This window comes from Rana temporaria, chromosome 4 (assembly GCF_905171775.1).
Source record: "Rana temporaria chromosome 4, aRanTem1.1, whole genome shotgun sequence".
Lineage (NCBI taxonomy): Eukaryota > Metazoa > Chordata > Amphibia > Anura > Ranidae > Rana > Rana temporaria.
The window spans coordinates 291,283,654-291,308,068 of NC_053492.1; the positions used below are offsets into that span (position 1 = coordinate 291,283,654).

The 24,415-nt window shown below is 40.6% G+C and overlaps 1 protein-coding gene across 1 annotated transcript in view; it reads left to right on the forward strand.

Moving 5' to 3' along the window:
* ENPP1 (ectonucleotide pyrophosphatase/phosphodiesterase 1) overlaps nucleotides 1–24,415 on the forward strand; it is a 141,662-nt gene that overhangs the window by 78,971 nt on the left and 38,276 nt on the right. The window contains exons 8-14 of the mRNA XM_040350441.1: nucleotides 630–749; nucleotides 4,922–5,031; nucleotides 6,847–6,912; nucleotides 12,837–12,909; nucleotides 15,676–15,784; nucleotides 17,394–17,525; nucleotides 19,621–19,652. Of these exons, the coding sequence (XP_040206375.1) occupies nucleotides 630–749; nucleotides 4,922–5,031; nucleotides 6,847–6,912; nucleotides 12,837–12,909; nucleotides 15,676–15,784; nucleotides 17,394–17,525; nucleotides 19,621–19,652 (642 nt within the window). The remainder of the gene's footprint in view (nucleotides 1–629; nucleotides 750–4,921; nucleotides 5,032–6,846; nucleotides 6,913–12,836; nucleotides 12,910–15,675; nucleotides 15,785–17,393; nucleotides 17,526–19,620; nucleotides 19,653–24,415) is intronic.

Genomic DNA, 24,415 nt, shown 5'->3' on the forward strand with positions numbered 1-24,415 from the left:
CAAAAGGCACATTTTGCCGCACGTCTTGGAAATGCATGCAAAAACGCGCTGCACTACGATTGCGGTGCCATTAATTGGCAATGGCATACCAAACATAGTTAACAGATGTGCATTTTGTCACACAGCAAATGAGCTACAAATTGGCCACAGTGCAAGGCGAAAAAACATGTGACGCTCCATGCCCAAAGAGCTTTTTTGTCGCCCACCTGGGAGCACAAACGTATGTTCCTGCTACATCAACTGGTAAACATATATATATTTTACATTTTTGTTCTTGGGTTTAGATATGCTTTTAAAGTTTTATTTTACAATTGCCCTTTTGACTGCTGTTATTAGGTAACATTTCAGTCACCTCTGATTAACACAGTTTATTGTGGCAATGTGAGAGAAGATTTATTTGGAATGCTTTGAGTGGAGATCCGGTAAAAGTAATATCAGGAATTATGGTGATTGAATTTGGAAGGCAGAGAAAAAACTGAAAACTTTTTTTCTGAATTTGAGTGGAAATTTCTGTCTTTGCTGGGCCTCAGATATGTTAACATTTAGTACAGCTGCTTAGTTTAACATCCTCATAAACAAAGCAGTGCTGTAAGGAAAACATTTTCATTCTTGTGTTCTTCTGATTGCAGGGCCTCTACCCAGAATCACATGGTGTCGTGGACAATAAAATGTATGATCCATACAGAAATGCTTTTTTCACACTAAGAAGCTCTGAGAAGTTTCATTCTTCATGGTACCAAGGAGAACCAGTATGTTTACTAAAACTGATTTTATTTTGAGGAATATTAATGTGTAAATTAACCCAAAACTTTTTTGTGGATAGAGTGTGGAAGTGGCAAAACCTACAGGCTTTTTGTTGTGTGCCCAATGGCAGTGCTTGGCCAAGGTTGTCCAGTGCCCATGGTAAAATTGACCTCAGCATGGGTGCCAGTTAACACAATAATGGCCCTCAGCATGGGTGCCAGTTAACATAATGGCCCTCAGCATTGGTGTCAATAAATACAATAATAGCCCCCGGCATTGGTGCCAGATAACACAATAAAAGCTCTCAGAATGGGTACCAGTGACCCCCACACTGATGTCAAAGTATGCCCTTCCTTGTGTCTCTTATGGCAGGTGCCCTCTCCACAAATATACTGTATACATGTCGTCATATAAAAAATAAGGTGACTGGGATGCCACAAGCTAGTAACCACCCTAAAAGCCCTGTACACATAATCGGATATCTGATGGAATCTAATCCGATGGATTTTTTCGTCGGATATCCGATGAAGCTGACTTTCATCAGCCTTGTCTACACACCATCGGTCAAAAATCCGACCGTGTCCAAAGCGGTGACGTAAAACACTACGACGTGCTGAGAAAAATGAAGTTCAATGCTTCCGAGCATGCGTCGACTTAATTCTGAGCATGCATGGATTTTTGACCGATGGACTTCCACACAGACGATCGTTTTTTTCGATCGTTTTTTATCCATAGGAAAATTTTAAAACATGTTCTATTTTTTTTCATCAGACAAACCAATCGTGTGTACAGGGCTTTATTGAAATATTATTATACAAATATATTTATTAAAAATCTAAATTATATCAAAATATAAAAAGTAACAAAAATGTCAATATATCACATACAGTAAAGTCCCCACCTTTTCCAACCACAAATGAAGGTAAGACATCAAGACAATCTTGTCCTTTACTGAATTTCATTTTTGATTATATTGATGCATGTGGTGTCACAGTTATTATCTTTTTTTTTACAATATCTCATCTGCTGTGCAGAGCTTTTTCTTGTCACTTTCCCCTCTCTGGCTCCTCAGCATTCTCCTAAGTTGTACCTTATTCAGGACGGGAGCATTGCAGAGCTCCGGACTCTGTGGAATGCACAGATGGGCTGGCATCTTTTTTTCTTTTCCCACCCCAGCCACAGTCAAATATAATGGCAGGGCAAGAAGGGAAAAAGGATAAAGTTAAAGCAAGGGGGCAATAGGGCATTGGAAACTGAGGCAGTGTGAGGCAGAACAACGACTTTACAATGTTCCATCCCTTTGCTTGCTACCTTAAGGACTGCAGGAATGTGATGTTTGCTGAGGCTGGCTCTGTAGCAACCCTGATCCCTAATGTGTGCATATAGAATCCACAGGTACAGAGGGCGTAACCCAGCACCCGGAACCCTGCTACCACTTTACAAGATGCTCTGCAAGCATTGGGAACCAGGGCAGCTGGGCAGGTAGCTCTTCAATGTGACCCCATGTGGTGATCAGGTGATGGTCATGCTGCAACCCAAGCTTCTTATTCATCTGTGCCACCCCTTGTCACGGCCCTGCCCACTAGGTATGTCCGCCTTCTTTGTTTGTTATGGGGGACAGAAAGTGAGGGTAAAATCAAAAAATCAAAGTTGTTACCTGAACAGGACTAGATGAACATGAACCTTAATTCAATACCACTTCTAAAATAATGGTAAGGGTTATGATTTAAACCTAGTTATATACTCCTTGTTTTTTTTATTGCTGTGAGCATCTCACACTGCATATGCTAATAAAGTTTCATGAAAGGTACTTGCACTACTTGGAGTTTTAATGGTACCACTGGAGTCGGGTGGTATAACTGAAAAAAATACAGACATAAGCTTGACTTGATTGTGGGATTCCACAATGCAAACAAACTATAGTGATTATATAACAATACACATAAAAATGTAGGCAGTGCTAAAAAAAACACCTGAAAAGATGTAAACGGGGTAACTCAATATATTAAACATAAATTAATGTTATATATAATAAACTAAAGTCATTAAAGTGCATATATAATAAAGTCCATAAAATGAATAATAAATGGATGACAAATAGTCAACAGGAATTTTCAAAAAGAGGTTCCTTAATATGGAAGATGACTAGCCTTTCGCCACATGTGCAAAGAAAGGGGAGTACTTGCATCCCCCTCTGTATAAACTCTAACCAGAAATAGTAAGGTAATGGGCAGGAAATAATGCTGGTTACCAATCCTGTGATATCCAATTTAAATCCGATTTCCTAGGACCAACTTTACCAAAGGGGCTTGATCAAACATAGGATCTAATCATATGATGAAAAACAGAAACATATCCATAGTGTAATTCTGTATATAAGGTCTTTATTTTACTCTAAAAAAAACATTTTAGGAATTGCACTTACAAGACTATAAATACAATAGGCATTAAATGAAGCAGTAAAACAGTTGTGACAGCCAGATACGAATCAAGGAATGTCAGGGTATCTCCTACCGCAAGCAGCAATGACGGCAGTAATAGGGAGATACGTGTCTCCAGGTAGCGTACTGAGACTATAATGTTTGATCGCCGCTGAGACAACCCTAATGTTTCGTCGTTATCGACATCATCAGAAGACACGCCCTCTGATGATGTCGATAACGACGAAATGTTAGACACGAATCTCACTATCACTGCTGTCATTGCTGCTTGCGGTAGGAGATACCCTGACATTCCTTGATTCGTATCTGGCTGTCACAACTGTTTAACTGCTTCATTTAATGCCTATTGCATTTATATTCTTGTAAGTATAATTCCTAAAAGGTTTTTTTTTTTAGAGGAAAATAAAGACCTTCTATACAGAATTACACTACGGATATGTTTTTGTTTTTCCTCATATGCTTGGACACAGTGGGCCAGATTCACAAAAGAGATACGACGGCGTATCTCCTGATACGCCGTCGTATCCGTCCGCTTTTGCCCGTCGCTGTAAATTTACGTCGTTTCCGTAGAGATACGCCGCGTAAAACTAAAGCTGCCCTCTAGGTGGTCTAGCCAATGTTAAGTATGGCCGTCGTTCTCACGTCGAAATTTGAAATTTCACGTCGTTTGCGTAAGTCGTCCATGAATGGCGCTGGACGCCATTTACGTTAACGTCGAAACCAATGACGTCCTTGCGACGTCATTTAGCGCAATGCACGTCGGGAAATTTTAGGGACGGAGCATGCGCAGTACGTTCGGCCTGGGAACGCGCCTAATTTAAATGGTCCCCGCCCCATTTGAATTAGGCGGGCTGGCGCCGGGCGGATTTACGCTACGCCGCCACAAGTTTACAGGCAAATGCTTTGTAAATCAAGCACTTACGCTGAAACCTTGCGACGGTGTAACGTAAATGTAATACGTTACGCCGCCGCATCGTAGGGCGATTCTACGTGAATCTGGCCCAGTGATCCTATGTTTAATCAAGCCCCTTTGGTAAAGTTGGTCCTAGGAAATCGGATTTCAATTGGATATCACAGGATTGGTAACCAGCATTATTTCCTGCCTATTACCTTACTATTTCTGGTCAGAGTTTATACTGAGGGGGATGCGAGTACTCTCCTTTCTTTGCACATGTGGCGGTATTGGTGAAAGGCTAGGCATCTTCCATATTAAGGAAGCTCCTTTTTAAAATTCCTGTGGACTATTCGTCATCCATTCAATATTAATTTTATGGACTTTATTATATATGCACTTTAATGACTCTTTAGTTTATTATATATTACATTAATTTATGTTTAATATATTGAGTTATCCAGTTTACATCTTTTCAGGTGTTTATTTTAGCGCTGCCTACATTTTTATGTGTGTTATATTATCTGTTTAAGCCTTGGTAGGCTATAAGGTAGCAGCTGTTTGCCTAAATTGGCTAGAGGTATTCAATTTGTTTAATCTGTTTATTTCACCTTATCCAGGAGCGCTTGTTAATATAGGAACTGGGCGTTTTTTCTCCTATATTCTTTTTCATTTTCAAACTATAGTGATTGCTCTCTATTCTATCAGGCACATAGATTTAATCAATATTAATGTCATTAGGCTTTCACAAGCTTTTATGTTTTTGTTCTTGGTTTTTCTTACGCAGCATCACAAAGAAAGTTTGGTTAAATCACAATATCCAACTAATTTCTTCTTTTCATAGGTATGGATAACTGCTATGAATCAAGGACTAAAGGCAGCAACTTACTTTTGGCCAGGATCAGATGTAAAGATCAATGGAACTTTTCCAAACATTTATAAGGAATACAATGGGTAATTCATTATATTAATAGGCATACCGCCTAAAAGGCAATCTAGTTTCCCACCTTAGTACAGTGTTGACAACTCAATATTAGTTTACCTTTACAATGTGTGCACAAGTCATAGCATGCAAAATAAAATAGATATCGTAATTTAAAGTGGACCTGGCTTCAGACACATTTTTCATGTGGTATATACGGTATTAATGCTAAAGCTGGTCATAGACGGTGCAAATTTCCTTCCTGCAACCATGGGTTGCAGGAGAGAAATTTGCATGCTTTCCCCATCAATACAGACAGTGCTGACAGGGGAATCTCTTCTGCCGAGCAATTGTCTGCTCCCCGTGGGGACGACGTCAGGGGCAGGCGTGGGAAGCCGTCTTCACCAGAAGAAGACAGTGATCATTGCTATTGGCTATAGTGGTTGCTAGCGATAATTGCAAGTGAATCCGGCATGCTGGTTGTACCCAAGTTGCCTTTACAATCACTTTAACAGTATTTGTGGGAAGTTGCAAAAAGTTATTGCCTTTGGGTATAACTTGGAGAAGAAAGAAAAATGTTTGACTTATTGAATTATTATGAATTTTTAAAACCGTATAATATTTTCTTTGCTATAACTAATAGTAAAGTAGTTATTCGGTCAACAGAAACCTGATTACTATTAGCTATTGCAATATTATTGCCTTTAGTTTTACTAAGTAAAACAGTGCAATAAGCAGGCTGTGATACCCAGAGCAACCTATTCTAATCCATTTATTTGTTTCACCTAAAACAATCTAATCTAAAACAAAATTGTAAAATATTGCAGCTTACCGGTTCTTAGATATAGGGGCTGCATTAGTGTCCTTTTAGGGCCTTTCCCCCTTTATTTTCAGCTGTAACACTACCAGTAAAAACCTCTTCCTGTCCTCCTGGAGGGTCAACACTAACCCACTGTACTGTATCTATGGAGGAACAGTGTTATCACCCTAAGCTGCTGTCCTGATTTGGACTACAGAACATCTAATTTTTCTCCTTTCACTTACAAAGGGAGAAGTATTGTGAGGTATACAGAGAATAGTTTAGGAAAAGAACTGTAAGGCCCTGTACACACGATCAGTCCAAACTGATGAAAACGGACTGAAGGACCGTTCTCATCGGTTAACCGATGAAGCTGACCAATGGTCTGATGTGCCTACACACACACCATCAAAAACCGATCGAGTCCAACGTGGTGACGTAAAACACAACGGCGCGCTGAAAAAACGAAGTTCAATGCTTCCAAGCATGCGTCGACTTGATTCTGAGCATACGCGGGTTTTGAACCGATGCTTTTACGTACTAACCATCGGTTTTGACCTATCGGTTATCAGTCCATCAGTTCAATTTTAAAGCAAGTTCTACATTTTTGGACCAAAGGATAACTGACTGATGGGGGCCCACACACGGTCGGTTTGGACTGATGAAATGGATCTTCAGTCCGTTTTAATCAGTTTGGACTGATCGTGTGTACAGGGCCTTAGAGATTAGTTTACAAGAATACAGGACTTCCACCGGAATCAACGGATATGTTTATGTACATCCAGAAGCAAATATGTTTAAGTAATGTACATATGTTTATGTTCTCTCAGGATATGTACTTAAAAAAGGAAACAAATGCATCAATCACATCTAAGGACTGATAAAGTGCAATATATTACATTTTTGTTCCTTGGTTTACATACACTTTAATTCTAATTGGTTTCTGTGGGTTATTACAATTAATGAATTACTTTTTGTAGTCTTTGTTGAATACACTAGCTAATGTTTTTTGACAATGAATATTTAACGTATTGGCTATTTTCCACAGATCAATTCCTTTTGAAAACAGAGTCATATCAGTCCTGAAATGGCTAAGGCTACCCGAAAATGTGAGGTAAGGCAATAAATAATAATAAATAGAGAACCTCAAAATATATGTAACTAACTATGTCTCAAATGTACTATGTATTGTTATTCAGTCTTTGTAGAAGTTTTTTATATTTGTGAATTATTCTAAAGGTTAAAGAGTTTAGAACTCTTTTATAGAATGTACACTACAGTATGGTATACTCTTGAAGCACGGCCAAACTGCTGTCCAGGCCAATTTCTAAGGGTTAAAAGGTGTATTTTACTGTATAATACTGCAATGCATGGTATTACATTTAAAGGATTGTAAAGTCTCAGAGTTTTTCACCTTAAAGGGGTTGTAAAGGTTGTTTTTGTATTTTCTAAATAGGTTCCTTTAAGCTAGAGCATTGTTGGTTCACTTACCTTTTCCTTCAATTTCCCTTCTAAAAAAAATTTCTTTGTTTTCTTTGTCTGAATTTCTCACTTCCAGTTCCTCCTCAGTAAGATGTTCAGTAAGCTGTTCTGGCTGACTAAACACCGCTCGGATGATGGGGGCAAGCTTACCGAGGAGAAACAGGAAGTGAGAAATTCAGACTAAAAAAAAAAACATTTAGAAGGGAAATCGAAGGAAAAGGTAAGTGAAACAACAATGCACTAGCTTAAAGGAACCTATTTAGAAAATAAAAAAACAAACCTTTACAACCCCTTTAATGCATTCTAGGCAGTAAGGTGAAAAATCTTCTTGCTGCAGTGCCCCCCCAGACCCCCCTTTTTTTCACCTGACCCCATTCGTTCCAGCACTGTGCACAAGCCCAGCGGCTCCAGCTCTCATCTCATTGAACAGATTGGCTCCTGCTGCTGTCAATCAAATCCAGTGAGGCAGAGTCCCGCTCTCTGTGTCAATGAAGGCAGCAGCAGGACTCGGAAGCGGCCCGCAAGAGTGCCCCCTGGGAAACTGGCTTTCCGCTGGGGGCACCCGATGAAGGGGGAGGACCCAGGAGAGCCAACAAAGCACCCAGAAGAGAAGGATTGGGGCTGCTCTGTGCAAAACCCTTGCACAGAGCAGGTAAGTATAACATGTTTGTTGTTTTTATTTTAAAAACATCATTTGAACCTTTACAATCCCTTTTAATTTTTCAGCCATCTGTGATATATGGTGCGATGCTTTGATAAAAAGATGCAGTGATCTTAAAAACATGTTACCTTGCATTGAAAGCCCTTTGAAAATACAGTAATTGAGAGATGTTAACGTGTACAGTAACACTCTGCAACAGTGTGAATCAGGCCTATAGAGCATCTGTAAAATGGAATAATATACCCAGACATCCATAGGTCACTATTTAGATAAAATAATGTTTCCATGAATCTATCAATGTTTAGTTTAATTTAGAAATGGCAAGTTCATTCTCACTTTTTGCCAAGGCAAAAAAACATAAGAATTGCCAACTTTGTAAGGCAATAAGCAAGAGCCAAATGTGTGTTTAAATTTAGAGTGAGACCATGTAAGGGTCATTATTTATTTTAAAGACCCCACACTTATAATGTATCTGGACATAAATTAATATAACATCCTCTGTAAGAGGAGGTCTTTGTTGAAGTACCACTATTGTGAAAAACATTGCATTATGATAACTGTATGCAGTTAGTATTAGTATTCTGTATGTAAAATATTACATTTCATGTTTTTATATGTGTATTTTTTTTTACACTTGCACTCAAGCCAATCCATCTATGAGTTATGATATCTACAGCAGTTGGGACCAACTGGCAGAAATTCTGTAGCTACTCAATCCTTCTGGTAGCATTTTAGTTTGTCCTGATCACTGTCTTTGTCACTTATTTAGAAAAAAAAAAGATTTGCATGTCAATTTATAAGTGATAAATGGTTAATTACAAATGGAATACTATCACTAAATGCATACTTATCGTAATGTGTCTGGCCAGGCTCTAAATTCCATTTTGAAACAATATGTCAAAGAAAAGTCCATTTGCAGTTGGTAGGTGTTAAAGGGGTTGTAAAGGTTTGTTTTTTATTTTCTAAATAGGTTTTCTAAATAGGTTCCTAAATAGGTTCCTAAATGTTCTAAATGTTTTTTTTCTTTGTCTGAATTTCTCACTTCCTGTAAGTTTGCCCCCATCATCCGAGCCATTCTGGCTGGAGGTTAGTCAGCATGCTCGCCCCCTCCCTTGGGACTACATCCCTGCAGGGAGACGCTGTGAACGGTACCTTGATGAATCCCACCATCAATAAAAAAACATTTTATCCAATATTGCAATTCTGTTTTTTCGTTTAAAAAAGGTTCCCTTTACATGCAGTGATACACAGAAATACTTAGATGCCGCTGCAATATTCCTTCCCTGTAATGGAACTGTTGTTGAAATTATTTTGTACTGGTTTTCAAGTTACTGTTTTTGTCTATCACAACATTTAGCAGCAAATTTCAATGTGGTTCAAATTTATTCTATAATTGGGTAAAACCTGGAGTGGAATATCCACCTTATTTATCTTTAAGGCATTTCATTCAACCCAGCTGTTACTGCAGTACTTGAATAACTTATTTTCAGCGTTTATGACAATTGTAAAAGTTTTGGGTAAGGGGGTTGTTCAGATGATCTTCACATTGCAGCAATTACACCTGACACTGTAGCAGCAGCCAGGCAAACAGGGAACCCTGAGTTTATAAATCTTTAGTACTTCCACCCAAAAGGGCCTTCTGAAGATAAAGGGGAAGTCCATCTAGGAACACCTTGTACCAAGGGGATCTCACACTTCCACTGTAGAAGAAGAAATGCAGTTACAAGCTTTAAAGCGGAGTTCCAACCACAATTAGCATTTTTTAAATGTATGTCCTTTCATCCTGCGTTTTTATAATATAAATCCAGTCACTTATTATTTTACAATCCGCCGCCGATCCGCATAGATATTCAAAAAAGATAGTTTATAAAACTATATCTACACCGTTGTCATTTTGCTTGTGGGCATTGTGAAGCCTACAGGCACTTACTTCCTGGAAATCTTGGATGGGGAGTGATAATTGGACAGCGCACTGCATCCTGGGAAATGATGACACACATTTCCCAGGAGCATTAGAGAGAAATTATGTCAGAATCCTAGGTGGATTCAAAGGCAGATTTCGTGGGACCCCATAGCAACAGGCATTTCCAGATGAGTAAAACATTTTTTTTTATTTTTTAGTCGTAAGCTAGAGTTTAAAGCAAAATTGTTTTTTTGATAGAACCTCCACTTTAATGCAGTTTATCGGTTTATTTAAGATCTTAAGGTAGATGGGACAGGAAACAAGTGGAATACCCCAATGCTTAGTTGTTGGGCTCCAAAAGCTTCTCAGTATGGAAATTGCTGAGTGGGTCATTTAGAAGCATCACACATAACTTCTTCTGGAGTACAGCACTCACAAAACTGAAGCTTCTAGTGTGTCTTCATTCCAATGATGACTATAGCATAGTGAAGAACCTATATCAGATTAGACCCACATAGACTCCTGGCATATATCCTTCTTATAGAGGCACAATATACGTACCTTAGGGCCAAATTCCAGCCATGGGGCCTCAAACCACATACACACAACCTTCTCAATAGCTTCTCTTCGAGGGAAGGACTGACCGAGCACCCTTCTAGAATGGGGCTCCTCTGTTTTGTCAAAGCCATATCCACCTCACTGATGACCAACTAACCAGAGGTTGGCCAGCTGACCATACAGATGGAACTCCTGGACCTTTTACACCGAGTGACTGGCAGACAATATGAAATTAAACGTTTCTGAGCGCCTAAGTGCAAAAATGCAAACCTTTACGTTTAATAAGCAAAACACAATCCTACATAATTTATCTTGTATTATTATAATTGGCCAGATGACAAGACAGTCAGAACTCCAGGAGCTACATCCCAAACACAGGGATCTTTAGCATTTTCCACAGAGTGTCTGGCAGGCACGCATCACTTTTTAACTTTATCTTGTAATATTAAAAAATGTATCTTGTAATTATCCTCAAGTGATGCAAATGGGGTGTAAACAGAGTATACAAATATATTTCCAGTTCATCTTAACTGGAGACATCCTTAACTATGAGAAGATCCATCCTAACTAATGGCACACAAAGTAGAGAGCTCCCTTAACATTTCAGATCCCTCTCTGCCCCCCTTACACATACATCGCCCCTCTTTTGGATTCTGAGAGAACTCTGCCAATGGACAGGCAATTCTAAGTGTCGATGTGGCCCCTTGAAGAATTGCCCTGCTTCATGTAAAGAAGTGACGCAAAGATTTGTGACTGGAGTGCAACAGCTTTAGGTAAGTACGAAAGGGTATTCACAAATTTAGGCTGTGATCCACTGAAATATTGTAAATAAAAAAACTCCACTTTTCTGGACACATATTCCTGTTCATGGGTGCCTCTACTACTTTTTATTTATCTATTGATGCTATTTTTCAGCAGTGAACTGGTGCAGATATTCCCTGACAATAAGAAACACTTTCCAATGGATTTTATATAAAAGGGGCACTTGGATATATATTTTTTTCATGACAACAATTATTTAGGGGGGGGGGTTGGAGGCAGAGGGGTTGGTAATTGTCTGGAGATGGGCTTTAAGTAGGTTGGATCATCTTTCAAGTTAATGGTGTCATCATGGAAGATTCCTGGAAATATAGCTCTTTGTAAATCTTTTTTGATATTTTTCATTGTATTTCTGGAAATATAAACCACTGAGGTACACTAAATTATGAACCATGTTTCGATGAAAAGTAAAACATTTTGACTATTGCTTTGGAAATTCGTAGATCTATACTTGTGTCTGTTATGAATTATTTCTTTGTGTGAGTTAATTTTAAAGTGGAATTCCAGGAATTCAGCCACTTTTTTAAGATCTGCTGGATTACTGTGGGTTAAGACCACCAAGATGCATACTACTTCCTGAACGCATCTCTTTTATTTACAACTGACAGTTTTACTGAGCATTGGGAGCACAGCTTTCACTACACTCCTGGCACTCTTACAGCAGAGATTCTGCTTTGCTCTGCAAACAGCTGAATGCAGCTCCTGGTGCTATGCTTGTGATGCACAGTGAAAATGTAAATTGGAAATTAAAGGTATAAGTCCGTGAGGTGCCATGCATCTCAATGGACTTAACCACTAATAATCATTTTAACAATGGCAGAATTCCTGGACATCTGTTTTAATATTGGCTTCAGTGATCCTAATACAGTGCTTGTGGGCTAATCTAATGAGGTAATGAGAGCAATGACACACTGGGGGTTATTTACGAATGGAAAATCCACTTTGCACTGCAAGTGCATTGCAACTGTACTGAAAGTGTACTTGGAAGTGCAGTCACTGTAGATCTGAGGAGGACAAATAGGAAATCCCAAAAACATAATTTTAGCATGCACATGATTGAATGTTAAAATCAGCAGTGCCTCCCCTCATTACAGATCTTCCCCTCAGATGTACAGCGACTGCACTTCCAACTGCACTTTCAGTGTACTTGTAGTGCAAAGTGGATTTGCCTTTTGTAAATAACCCCCACTGTTACTTGTAAAAACTCTTATGAGTTTAAATGGATCACCACCACTCAAGTGTTATATTTTAGTGTTGGATAGAGTGGGAACAGATTAGAACTCTTGACAGGTTTTTATTGCTATCAGTGTCCTTCCTGGAATAATTTCTTCTTTTTTCCTGTCAGGAAAGTGAGTGGAAATCTACTTAGTGGCAGATACAGACAGCAATGAAAACTTGGTAAATGTTCCAACCCTCCCCCACTCTAACCAAAATTTTAAAAATAACTTTTGCCTGGAGTCCTTTCTTAAAAGCCTCTCATGAAAAATATTCCTGACATATTGATGGCTTGGAAACGTTTACTTTATGCACACTGTTCCTTGATTTTGGCTGGATATTGCTTTTTGATTCAGATTAATTGACAAGTGTGTGTCATTCTTGGCACTGTTTGATTTAGACCACACTTTTACACTCTGTATTTAGAAGAACCAGACTCGTCGGGACACAAACACAGTCCAATGAGCAGTGCCGTAAGTAAAACATCTCATTACTTTGCTTGCCTCTGTATTTTGTCATGGTGTAAATCTGATTAAAAGGCAATGCTAATTATAAGCTGAGTGTAAATAGATTTATTCAAGTAAACTCATCATGGACCTGGGTTCTTAAAGGGGTTGTAAAGGTAAAAATGTGTTCCCTAAATAGCTTCCTTCACCTTAGTGCAGTCCTCCTTCACTTACCTCATCCTTCGATTTTGCTTTTAAATGTCCTTATTTCTTCTGAGAAATCCTCACTTCCTGTTCTGTCTGTAACTCCACACCGTAATGCAAGGCTTTCTCCCTGGTGTGGAGAAAGCCTCTTGAGGGGGTAGGGGGCGAGCAGGAGTGTCAGGATGCCCACTAACACACCGCTCCTTTCTCTGTCTGCAACGTAGAGAGCGTCCTGACTCTCCTGTAGAGAGGGGGGAGGGGTGAGCACGACACTCCACTCCAGGAAGACAGCCTTGCAATACTATGTGGAGTTACAGACAGAAGAACAGGGAGTGAGGATTTCTCAGAAGAAATAGACATTTAAAAGCAAAATCGAAGGATGAGGTAAGTGAAGGAGGACTGCACTAAGGTAAAGGAAGCTATTTAGGGGGAACATTTTTTTCCTTTACAACCCCTTTAAGACTAATGCCGCGTACACACAAAAATGTCATTTTAAAATGATCGTGTGTGGGCTTCACATCATTTTTCGGGTTCTGAAAAACAACAAAAAAAGAAAATTCGAACATGCTGCATTTTTTAACGACGTTTTAAACAATGTAGTTTTTCGGGTTGTAAAAAATGATCGTGTGTGGGCTAAAACAACGTTAAAAACCTGTGCATATTCAGAAGCAAGTTATGAGACGGGAGCGCTTGTTCTGGTAAAACTAGCGTTCGTAATGGAGTAAGCCCATTCATCACGCTGTAACAGACAGAAAAGCGCGAATCGTCTTTTACTAACACAAAATCAGCTAAAGCAGCCCAAAGGGTGGCGTCATCCGCATGGAACTTCCCCTTCCACGTACGTGTTGTACGTCACCACGCTTTGCTAGAGAATTTTTTTAAAACGAGGGTGTGTGGGCAACGTCGTTTTAATGATGAAGTTGGAAAAACTTCGTTTTTTCTACATGCCGAAAAACGTAGTTTTTTTTCATGCCGAAAAATGATGGTGTGTACGCGGCATTAGAACTACCCCAAAAAAGAAATAACTGTTGCATTTATACACCCCAATGAAAATTGAGAAAAATAAGTATATTGCTAGCAATGCACCCCTAAACACTATATATTATAAACTAGATAATAAATCAACTAAATCATCCTCTGAGAAGATTATAGCAGTGATGATAAGCAAAGTTCTTAAAGCGGGAGTTCAACCAATTTTTTTTTTTTCCCTTAGCTTCATGCTCGTTTTGTCTAGGGGAATCGGCTATTTGTTTTAAAATATGATCCGTACTTACCCGTTTTCGAGATGCATCTTCTCCGTCGCTTCCGGGTATGGGTCTTCGGGAGCGGGCGTTCCTTCTTGATTGACAGTCTTCCGAGAGGCTTCCGACAGTCGCATCCATCGCGTCACTCGTAGCCGAAAGAAGCCGAACGTCGGTGCGGCTCTATACTGCGCCTGCGCACCGACGTTCGGCTTCTTTCGGAAAATCGTGACGCGATGGATGCGACCGTCGGAAGCCTCTCGGAAGACTGTCAATCAAAATAGGAACGCCCAGTCCCGCAGCCCATACCCGGAAGCGACGGAGAGGATGCATCTCGTAAACCGTAAGTACTGCTCATATTTTAAAACTAGCCGATTCCCCTAGACAAAACGAGCATTCATCTAAGGGGAAAATGTGTAATCTATGGGTGAACCTCCGCTTTAATATCCTCTTAGGTAAATTACACAATAGTGCCAAACGATGTAGCAAAATACAACAAATGTAGCATTAAAACCAAAATAACAGTTGAGAAGTCCATCATACCAAAGCAAACAAATGTTGTGTGCCTATGTCCTCCAATGTCTTCCACATGTGAAATAGTAGCTTCATCCAAATGAAGTACCTTCACCTCAAATTGAAAACCTGCTCCCTATGCCTTTTCTTTTACAAGATCGGCATATTGCTCTTGAATCACAAATAGATACTCTATAATCAGGTCCATCCTATTTCTCCTATGCTGGAGCTTTGCTGGAGCTTTCAAAGTGACAGGACCCAAAAGATGTAACGGCAGCAAGCAGAGGAAATATAGTGTAAGCTTGCATAGGGTAATAACATCTTTAAAAGACATTATTGAAAAGTCAAATTGCACTTACAAACATAAAAGCACCGACCAACTTTTGGCACGTGTGTACAGGTCCTTGAGAGACAGAAGCTGGACTCAGGACCAGCTTCTGTCAAATGAGCATGCTGGAAAATTAGTAGCCGATTGGTATCTGATCAGCGCTTGTATGAAATGGCTGCAAGCGCTGACCGATGTGTTCTGCTGAGGGGGCAGCCCCCCTCTAAGACCATAATAGCTAAGAGGGGAGATTGCTGTACTAACATCACCTAGTTAGTCTAGCGACCTCCTAAAAATAAAAAATAAACAGTTCGCCCCACTCAGCATAGTACAATAATGACAATATCTAACAAAGACACTACTGCTAGAACTGTATTGGGACATTTTAATTAGACTTCAATATGACAAGTTAGCGATATTTTCTTTTTTCAGAAAGCAATACTTTTATTATGCATAAAAATACAGTTAATTGATGATGATCATTATAGTAACATGCAGTCATCTTCACAGGTAATAAAAGCTCTTATGGAGGTGGACCAAATAGTTGGAATGTTAATGGATGGACTTAAACAAATGCAGCTGGATAAATGTGTAAATATTCTGCTTCTTTCAGACCATGGTAAGATTGGCTAATGGGCTCTTTTCTAGGTAAATGTACATGCCTACTGTATGTTATCCATGTCTTATTTAATAAAACCTGCAAAAAACACAAATATATTTGAAATGGGTATAAAAAAAACGAATTTGGGCCTACTGCCTACAGAGGATTCACCTGGTCCAACGGCGTACGCACAGGGTGTGCCATGTGTGCCCAGACACACCCTAATCACCCTGTGCAGCACACATTCCCCTACTGCCCTAGCTCCTCCCTTTCTCCCTACATCGCTTCTGGCTTCCCTCCTCTCCCACCAGATGTTGCTGTGGGGACATTTTAGAATGAGTGGGGGAAGGGGCTGGTAAGTATGTAATTTACTGACCCCTTCCCTTTCTGAATGAAGATCGTGAGTGATCGGTAGTGTATGTTTGAGCTTTGGGGTGCACACCCTAATGCAATCGGCTGTGCACACCTATGACCTGGTCAGATGGTTTACAGCAATCTGCAGTGTAATCAGCTGTCTGTCTTTTTTGCTGGAGCTTAGTCCTCAATTGTGCCTTTTTTCTTCTGGGCTTTCTGTTGCTTAACTTCAACAGGATACAGACAATCACATCTTTAATGGACATATTCTTAACAAGCATTAAGCTTTAAACCATCCCTCACTGACCTCCCTAGCTGCAGGCACTGTGCAGCATTTCATCCTTGGATTTCACAGCAATTGAACTTAAAGCGGAGTTCCGGCCACAATTTCACTTTTTAAATATAAATACCCCTGTAATACACAAGCTTAATGTATTCTAGTAAAGTTAGTCTGTAAACTAAGGTCCGTTTTGTTAGGTTGTTACAGCATTTAGACACTTTATAAAATAGAAATTGACTGGGGCCATCTTAAGTGTGGGCATCATGAAGCCAGACTGTATGACTTCCTGGATTTCAGCCTTGCAGATCTCGCACATGCTCAGTGCTGCACAAGCAGTGTCAGATCAGGTTTCAGCACCTGTGCTGTCCAAGTCACATGATTCTTTGAGACTGGGGAGTGCACAGACTCCTGGAAAGTTACACCCACTACATTCCCAGGAGTCTGTGCGGTGTAGGTTAGGAAGCATTAAGCACCTAGGTGCAGGAAGTGGGAAGATTAACTATTCTGTCTAGCAACAACACTTTAAAGGCATCTAAAAAAAAAAAAAAATTCGTAAAGGACTAATGACTTTTTTTTAAAACTACTGATGTAATGTTATATTTATGGGTGAAACTCCACTTTAAGTCCTTCATGTTGTCCTGTTAGCTCACCCTGCTTCCCTCCATGTAGTCCTCCATCTTTGTTCCTCATTTAAAACAGACTATGATTGGTTATCCACAAGATGCATTGTGGATGGAAAGAAGCTCAGTGATGATCGGATTTGGCTGTGAACAGATTTCATCTGTTTACCAGTGTTGCATTTCAGTTTGGCACAGTATTGCACAAAATGACTTACCCATATGATGTTTTTCCATAGAGTTGTATTGATGTTGGCTTTTCATCCGTAAACGGATCGATGACAAATGGTCTGCATGTGTGAAAGCGGCCTAAAAGTTTTTTTTGTTTTGTTTTAATTCATGTTTTGATTAACTATGTTTTGGAATCGATTTTCAGGTATGGAGGAATCACGTTGTGAAAATATAGCATATCTGGGATCATACCTAAATACCTCTGAAGAATATATTGTAATACATGGGCCAGCAGCACGCTTGAGACCAAATCGACTACCAGATGAGTATTTCTCTTGTATGTACTTATCATACTACCTGCTGTTATCAGGGATGTTTTATTTGTTATAGTGATTGGTATAATTAGTGGCTTAAAGGGGTTGTAAAGGTAAAAAAATGTTTTCCCTAAATAGCTTCCTTTACCTTAGTGCAGTCCTCCTTCACTTACCTCATCCTTCCATTTTGCTTTTATATGTCCTTATTTCTTCTGAGAAATCCTCACTTCCTGTTCTTCTGTCTGTAACTCCACACAGTAATGCAAGGCTTTCTCCCTGGTGTGGAGTGTCGTGCTCGCCCCCTCCCTTGAGGGGGCGAGCAGATAGAGAAAAGAGGCTGTGTGTTACTGGGCATCCTGACACTCCTGCTCGCCCCCTCCCCCTCAAGGCAGGGGGCGAGCACGACACTCCACACCAGGGAGAAAGCCTCGCATTACGGTGTGGAGTTACAGATAGAAGAACAGGAAGTGAGGATTTCTCAGAAGAAATAAGGACATTTAAAAGCAGAATCGAAGGATGAGGTAAGTGAAGGAGGACTGCACTAAGGTAAAGGAAGCAATTTAGGGAAAACATTTTTTACCTTTACAACCCCTTTAAGCAAATAAATGTGTTAGCCAGCTGGGTTGTACAATGGAAGTAATGAGAACTAAATATCCTATCATCAAGCTGCTTCCTATGGTGGCACTCGTGCAGGCAGCAGGGCATGACCAACGGCTCCCACTGCTATTGAGCTGCCCTGTGAGAAGGGACAGAGCCTCATGCACAGCGCTGGATTGCAATGGGGCTCGGGTAAGTATAAAGGGGGGGGACTGGGGGGGCATTCTAAGCACAGAAGGTTTTCCTTTACCTTAATACATATGATGCATTGAGGTAAAAAAAACATAAGGCTTTAAAACCACTTTACCTAAAATCTACGTATAAAATGTCTTGGTTTTATTTTAAGCAAATATTAAAGTGTATGTATAGCCAAAACCTTTTTTTTGGGAGGAAAAGGAGTTACTGCTCCAAGTGATAATCCCACATTCACAACATCTTGCATGAGAGATAGAGGGTGTTGGCTCGGCATACATAGTCAATGAAGAAAGAAGAAGATTGGACAGCCGCACGCAACGCAGCACCTTTTAATGACGTAAAATGTGATCCATACACCAACAGAGGTACATGTGATCAGTACTTCATATGTATAAATGAGAGATTGTGGTAGGTGATCCTACAACTATGATTAAGCACCAAAAATGGTGTGAACCGCATCAGTATTAGTACCTGTGTATGGATCACATTTTACATCAATAAAGGTGTTGCATTGGAGTGCAGCTGTTCAATCTTCTTTATTTTTCCATTAATTTCGTTTTCTATAGAGTATTTCTTGCTGTCTGTGTATCTTTACAGAGATTTCCCTCCCCTTCCTGTGGAGATGCAATAGTAAGTTTGAGGGAATCTAATGCCTTGTACACACAATCAGAATTTCTGATGAAAAAAGTCAGACAATTTTTTTCATCTGATATTCCGACCATTGGACTTTTTTCCGTCGGAGTTTAGAAATAGAACATGTTTTATTTTTTTCCGATGGAAATTTTCGATCGTCTGTGTGGAACTCAGATGGAGAAAAAAACACGCATGCTCAGAATCAAGTCGACGCATTCTCGGAAGCATTGAACTTCATTTTTCTCGGCTTGTCGTAGTGTTTTATGTCACCGCGTTTTGGACGGTCGGAATTTGGTCTGGCAGTGTGTATGCAAGACAGCTTGAACGGAATTCCGATGGAAAATTCCATCGGAATTTATCCCATCGGAAATTCCAATCGTGTGTACAGGGCATTAGAGGAGAGATTTACCTTACTTTTTGCTCTGGTGAGTTTTGTATTTTCCTTGACTTTCTGCCTCGGTGACAATGATCATCAGTACAAATGGGGGGTGGGGGGGACGTCCCAGTAGGTATACAGACAGCAATAAAACCATCAATGGCTCTAACCCTTCCCTACTCTATCCAAAGAAAGTTTTGCTTATACATACATTTTAATCGTTTATTTGCTGTGTTGCTAAAGATAACATTCTGTTCCATATATTTGACTTTGTATCAATAATTCAGGTATGTAATTCTCCAGTATGGCTTTTCCAGTTGACTATGCGGATATCGCCAAGAATCTTACAGTAAGTAGACTGTTTGTTTTTTGCAGCACATGAAAATTTAATATGCATGTAAATTTTTTCGAGCTGTAATTCTTGTCTTAATTATTTATTTTTGGATACAGCATATGTATGCTTTAAGAATATATTTATGTGTCTCTTCATCAATACTCCTAGGCTTCCATACCTACTACCTTGAAAGTTATAAATTCCATCTGAGCCTGTAATTTTTAAGATGCAATACATTGTTTGCCCAGGAAACAGTGGGTTCTGTGTAACAGCAATCATGTGGTTATAAATGTCTATTCTTTATATAGGACATGGATTCCACCAACAGAATGAATGTATCTGCTGTATATAAAGTTAGATGTGCACAGTCAAACTATTAAAAATTGCTAAAAATATTATTTTTAAATTTTTCTGCACTTTGCCCAGTTTCATGGCACACCTTCCCTGCTTTTTAATCCAAACTCATATTGTTTGACACGGAAGCTGTGATGTTAAAGTGAAATTCAAACAAAGGTGAAGAATAGGAAAATGGATAAAAAAATTGGGAAATGTAGTCAAAAAATTTTTATCACTGGTATTGCACATGAAAGGGAGGGAGAATTAATTTATTCGGCTGTGTGTGGAATTTGAGTTTTGAAATATTTGGCATTGTAAATGGGCTTTTATCACAAAAGCAATTAAGATGATCCTGCTAAACATATAAAAGGGAGTCTGAAGCTCCATGTGTAGGCTTAAATTAGATAAATATGAAATAGTCATGATCAGTATTTTATATTCCCCGTACTAATCTTCTGAGCACTGCCAGCTGTGATGGGAACAAGGTAACAATGGACCAGATTTACAGAAAAAGTACGCCGGAGTATCTACTGATACTCCGGCGTACTTTCAAATTTGCCGCGTCGTATCTTTATTTGTAATTCACAAACAAAGATACAACGGCTTTTGGCTAAGATCCGACAGGCGTACGGCTTCGTACGCCTTTGGATCGTAGGTGTAATTTTCCGGCGGCCGCTGGGTGGTTTGCGTCGTTTTCCAGCGTCAGGTATGCAAATTAGCTGTTTATTGCGATCCACTAAGGTACGTGCGTTTTGTCGCATTTTCTTACGTCATCGCTAGTCGTTTTTTCCCGTCGCAAACATAAGCCTGCTTTTTCATGGCTTACATTTAGAACAGCCATGTTAAAGTATGGCCGTCGTTCCCGCGTCGAATTTCAATTTTTTTTTTTTTTTTTGCGTAAGACGTCCGGGAATAGGAAACGACTTAACGCACGTCGCCGCTCAAAAAATACGTCGGGGCGCTGTAATTTCGCACAAAGCACGGCGGGAAATTTTCACACGGAGCATGCGCAGAACGTTCGGCGCGAGAGCGCGCCTAATTTAAATGACACACGCCCCATTTGAATTAGGCGGGCTTGCGCCGGAAGGCTTTACGTTACACCGCCGTAAGTTTACACGCAAGTGCTTGGTGAATCAGGCACTTGCGCTGAAAACTTGCGGCGGTGTAACGTAAAGACGATACGTTACGCCGCCGCAGATCTCTGTGAATCTGGCCCAATGTTTCTTGGAAGGAAAATATGAAAGGTGGGGAATTCACTTTAGCATGTATTTATACTGGAAATTATGTTAGAGTTTTAGAATGACTTGTGTGAAACAATCCCTACAAGAAAATCATCAGTTTCCCAATTTGGAAATCTACCATTGTTCTCAGATTGTACATGTTACAGCGTACATCTGATTTAATTTCTTCCACATCAATGGAATATTTACATAGGACTTAATATAATATAATCTTGCATCTTTTACTCTTTACTCTACTCTACTCTACTCTACTTTTCCTCATCTCTTTTTTGTTTCTATCTGGCACAGAACACAGAGTTCATTCTTAGACCATTGGGCTTTGCTTCACCAGTGATTGGACACTGGCAGTGGCAAATAGCAAAGCTTGACCCTGTATAATTCCCCCTCTTCCCCCCAACATTGCCTCGGTTTTATGCTAGTGCCCATAGTTGATGAACCTGCCTCTCCCAGCTGATAGTGTTTTCTTTTGGCACACTAAATCTTTCAACAACTGCATCCGGATACCGAGCCTTGGCGCTGAGGAGAAGCTCCAGTTATCCAGATTGGTTCCTCTTCCCAATATGGACTGTACCTGAACCCCAGGGATAAGAATGGGGATAGCTTGTACCGTGGTCTGCTGTGAGCCTAGCCCCTTAATACCCTGCAGGGTAAGCCTGACCATTGAAAGGTGAGGATTGAGCCATTTGATGGCTCTGCTATGTTCCACATAAGTTGCCCCTAAGATCCAGGGTCCCCAGTGTTCCCACCCTTGGGCTATTAGGAAATTGGGCCCAGTTGATCGACTTTCCTGCCACACTTGGGAGCTGTGGGGAATGGTCAGCTAGAGCCACCAGAGGGCTCCATAATTTTGCAATGTACTCCCTGAGCCTCTGCTGTTTGTGATCAGTTCATGGGTACCTTGGGTGCTGGGATGTGCAGGTGCAGCTGAGATGGCAATCTGTGCATGTGTGTGCACCATCTTGGATCCTGCTCTTTCCTGATGCTCTTTTAGGGACTCATTACCCTTGTTTCAATACTAGAAAGGTTTCAGATACTATACCAATTTGGATAGCCCCCAGACCAAAAGTCTTATAGAACATTGGCTGGGTCCTTAATCTCCAAAATATTTTGGAACTGCTGCATCAACCAGAGTATCTGGGCCACATACTTGACATAACCCTGACATGCTTTTTTCTTCCCCAGGAAAACTTCAACCCTCCAGTCCAAGGTATGGGAATTATGTTCCCTTGTGCACCCCACGGTTCACTTTTGCATGGGGGTACTGGGTTTGATGGTAGCTTAGCGCAAGTCCCAATTTAAAACCCAAATCCTGGGGGACAGGGGTCTTTCACATTCTGGGCTTCCGACCATGCTGAGGGCCAGAAAGCACTCATCCTTTAGAATTACCATCACACATGGAAAGCAAACTTGGCTTGCTATGAGACAGAGAAGCTACGTCCCAAGAAATATTCAGTAGGAGGGATTTTTGCTTCTTTCAGTCAGGATTAAATATGTCCTTAGCCCTGAGGACTAATAAAGGTTAGATTTTGCCTGGGTGGTGCTTTTTCAGAAACCACTAGCTTCCCATTCATTGGTCAGAGCCTTTATACATGGGGTGACACTGTACCACAGAAAAACTCATGGATTCATGTGATCTCAGTCTTGTCTTATCAGTTCCTCCAAAGGTCATCATTTGAACCCATTCAGGACATATCTTTCCCCTCTCCTTTCTTGTAAGTATGCCTTTCTTGTGTCTCTCACTTTAATTAGGAGAGTGTCTGAACTTGCGACCTTTTTCTGTAAGGAACCATGCTCCACAAAAACAAGACTGCTATGAGACCTTCTACCCAAGGTGGTCTGGCTATTTAATTTAAATTAGCACATAGTTTTACCTTCCTTTTGTTAAGCTCCTAAGAATCATAAGTATATTGCACTCCACTGCCTGTAGTTAGGGTTGTGCAAATTTTATTTTTCAGCCATGACCTCTATCTATCAAAATCTGATGCTCTATTTGTGTTATCTGAGGCCTTGTACTCACGACCGGATCTGTGCGCTGGAAACTGTCTGCCCGACAGTTTCCGGCGTACAAGGCTGATTTGTGTTTTGTTCCGCTGGCGTGTACACACCAGCGGACCAAATTCCCGTCGTACCGGAACGCGTGCACGTAAACTACGTACGACGTCACTATAAAGGGGAAGACCAAAGTTAATGGCGCCGCCCTCTGTTCCTCTTTTGCTAGTTACGGGTTTGCTCGTGTTAGTGAAGGTTTGGTTAGAGCTGATTCGCGCTTCTCGGTCTCCAGGCTTTGACAGCGTGTATTCACGGGTTCAGTGCGTGTGCTTGCGGGAACGTAGTTGTCATTCGGCTATAGGCAAGCAGGTTGTTTCTGCTTTAGCAGTTGCATCCTGTGCGCTCGTATCTGTTTGTCACGCGTTTGTCGCAGGTAGTGCTGGATTTGCGAGTGCTTTCTGTTTCAGTGTGTTCTTGACTGACCAGCCGGCCGGTTTGAAGCCATGATGGAGCAGCAGCGTCAATTTTCGCGAGTTGGTGCTGTTTATGGGATGGCTGCTGGATATGTTCATTTGTCCAGTACTTTGGCCAGAAACAGGGGGCGGAGGCGTTTCTGGACCAAGAATTGGTTGCGCCAGCGTGACCAGTTCTCACATATGCCTCTGCTTAGGGAACTCCAGGAGAATAATCCTAATGACTTTAGGAATTTTCTCCGCATGACGGACCCCGTATTCAACCGTCTGCTGGATCTTCTGTCCCCCTATATCACGAGGCAGGACACTGTGATGCGCCAAGCCATCACGGCCGAGCAGAGGCTTATTGCCACGTTGCGGTACCTGGCGACTGGGAGGAGCCTGCAGGACCTCAAGTTCTCGACAGGCATCTCTCCGCAGGCGCTTGGGGTCATCATACCGGACACGTGTGCTGCCATCATCAAAGTTATGCATGAGGAGTATATTAAGGTAAGTTTCCTGGCTCTAATAATGTGGCCAACTAACTTTATTTTTATTTTCCCAGATATGCTGTGTGTTTAACTAACGTTACCTTTTCTCCCTATGCATGTTGATATCAGCTTTACATGTTTTATTCTTGGCCTACCTGCAGATTTGTCCCTTACCCAATATTAACCTGTCCAGCATGCTATCCTAGGGACAAACCCACCTTGCCATTTTTTAAAACAGGACTTTTTGGTTTTTGTGTCCCCCCCCCCCT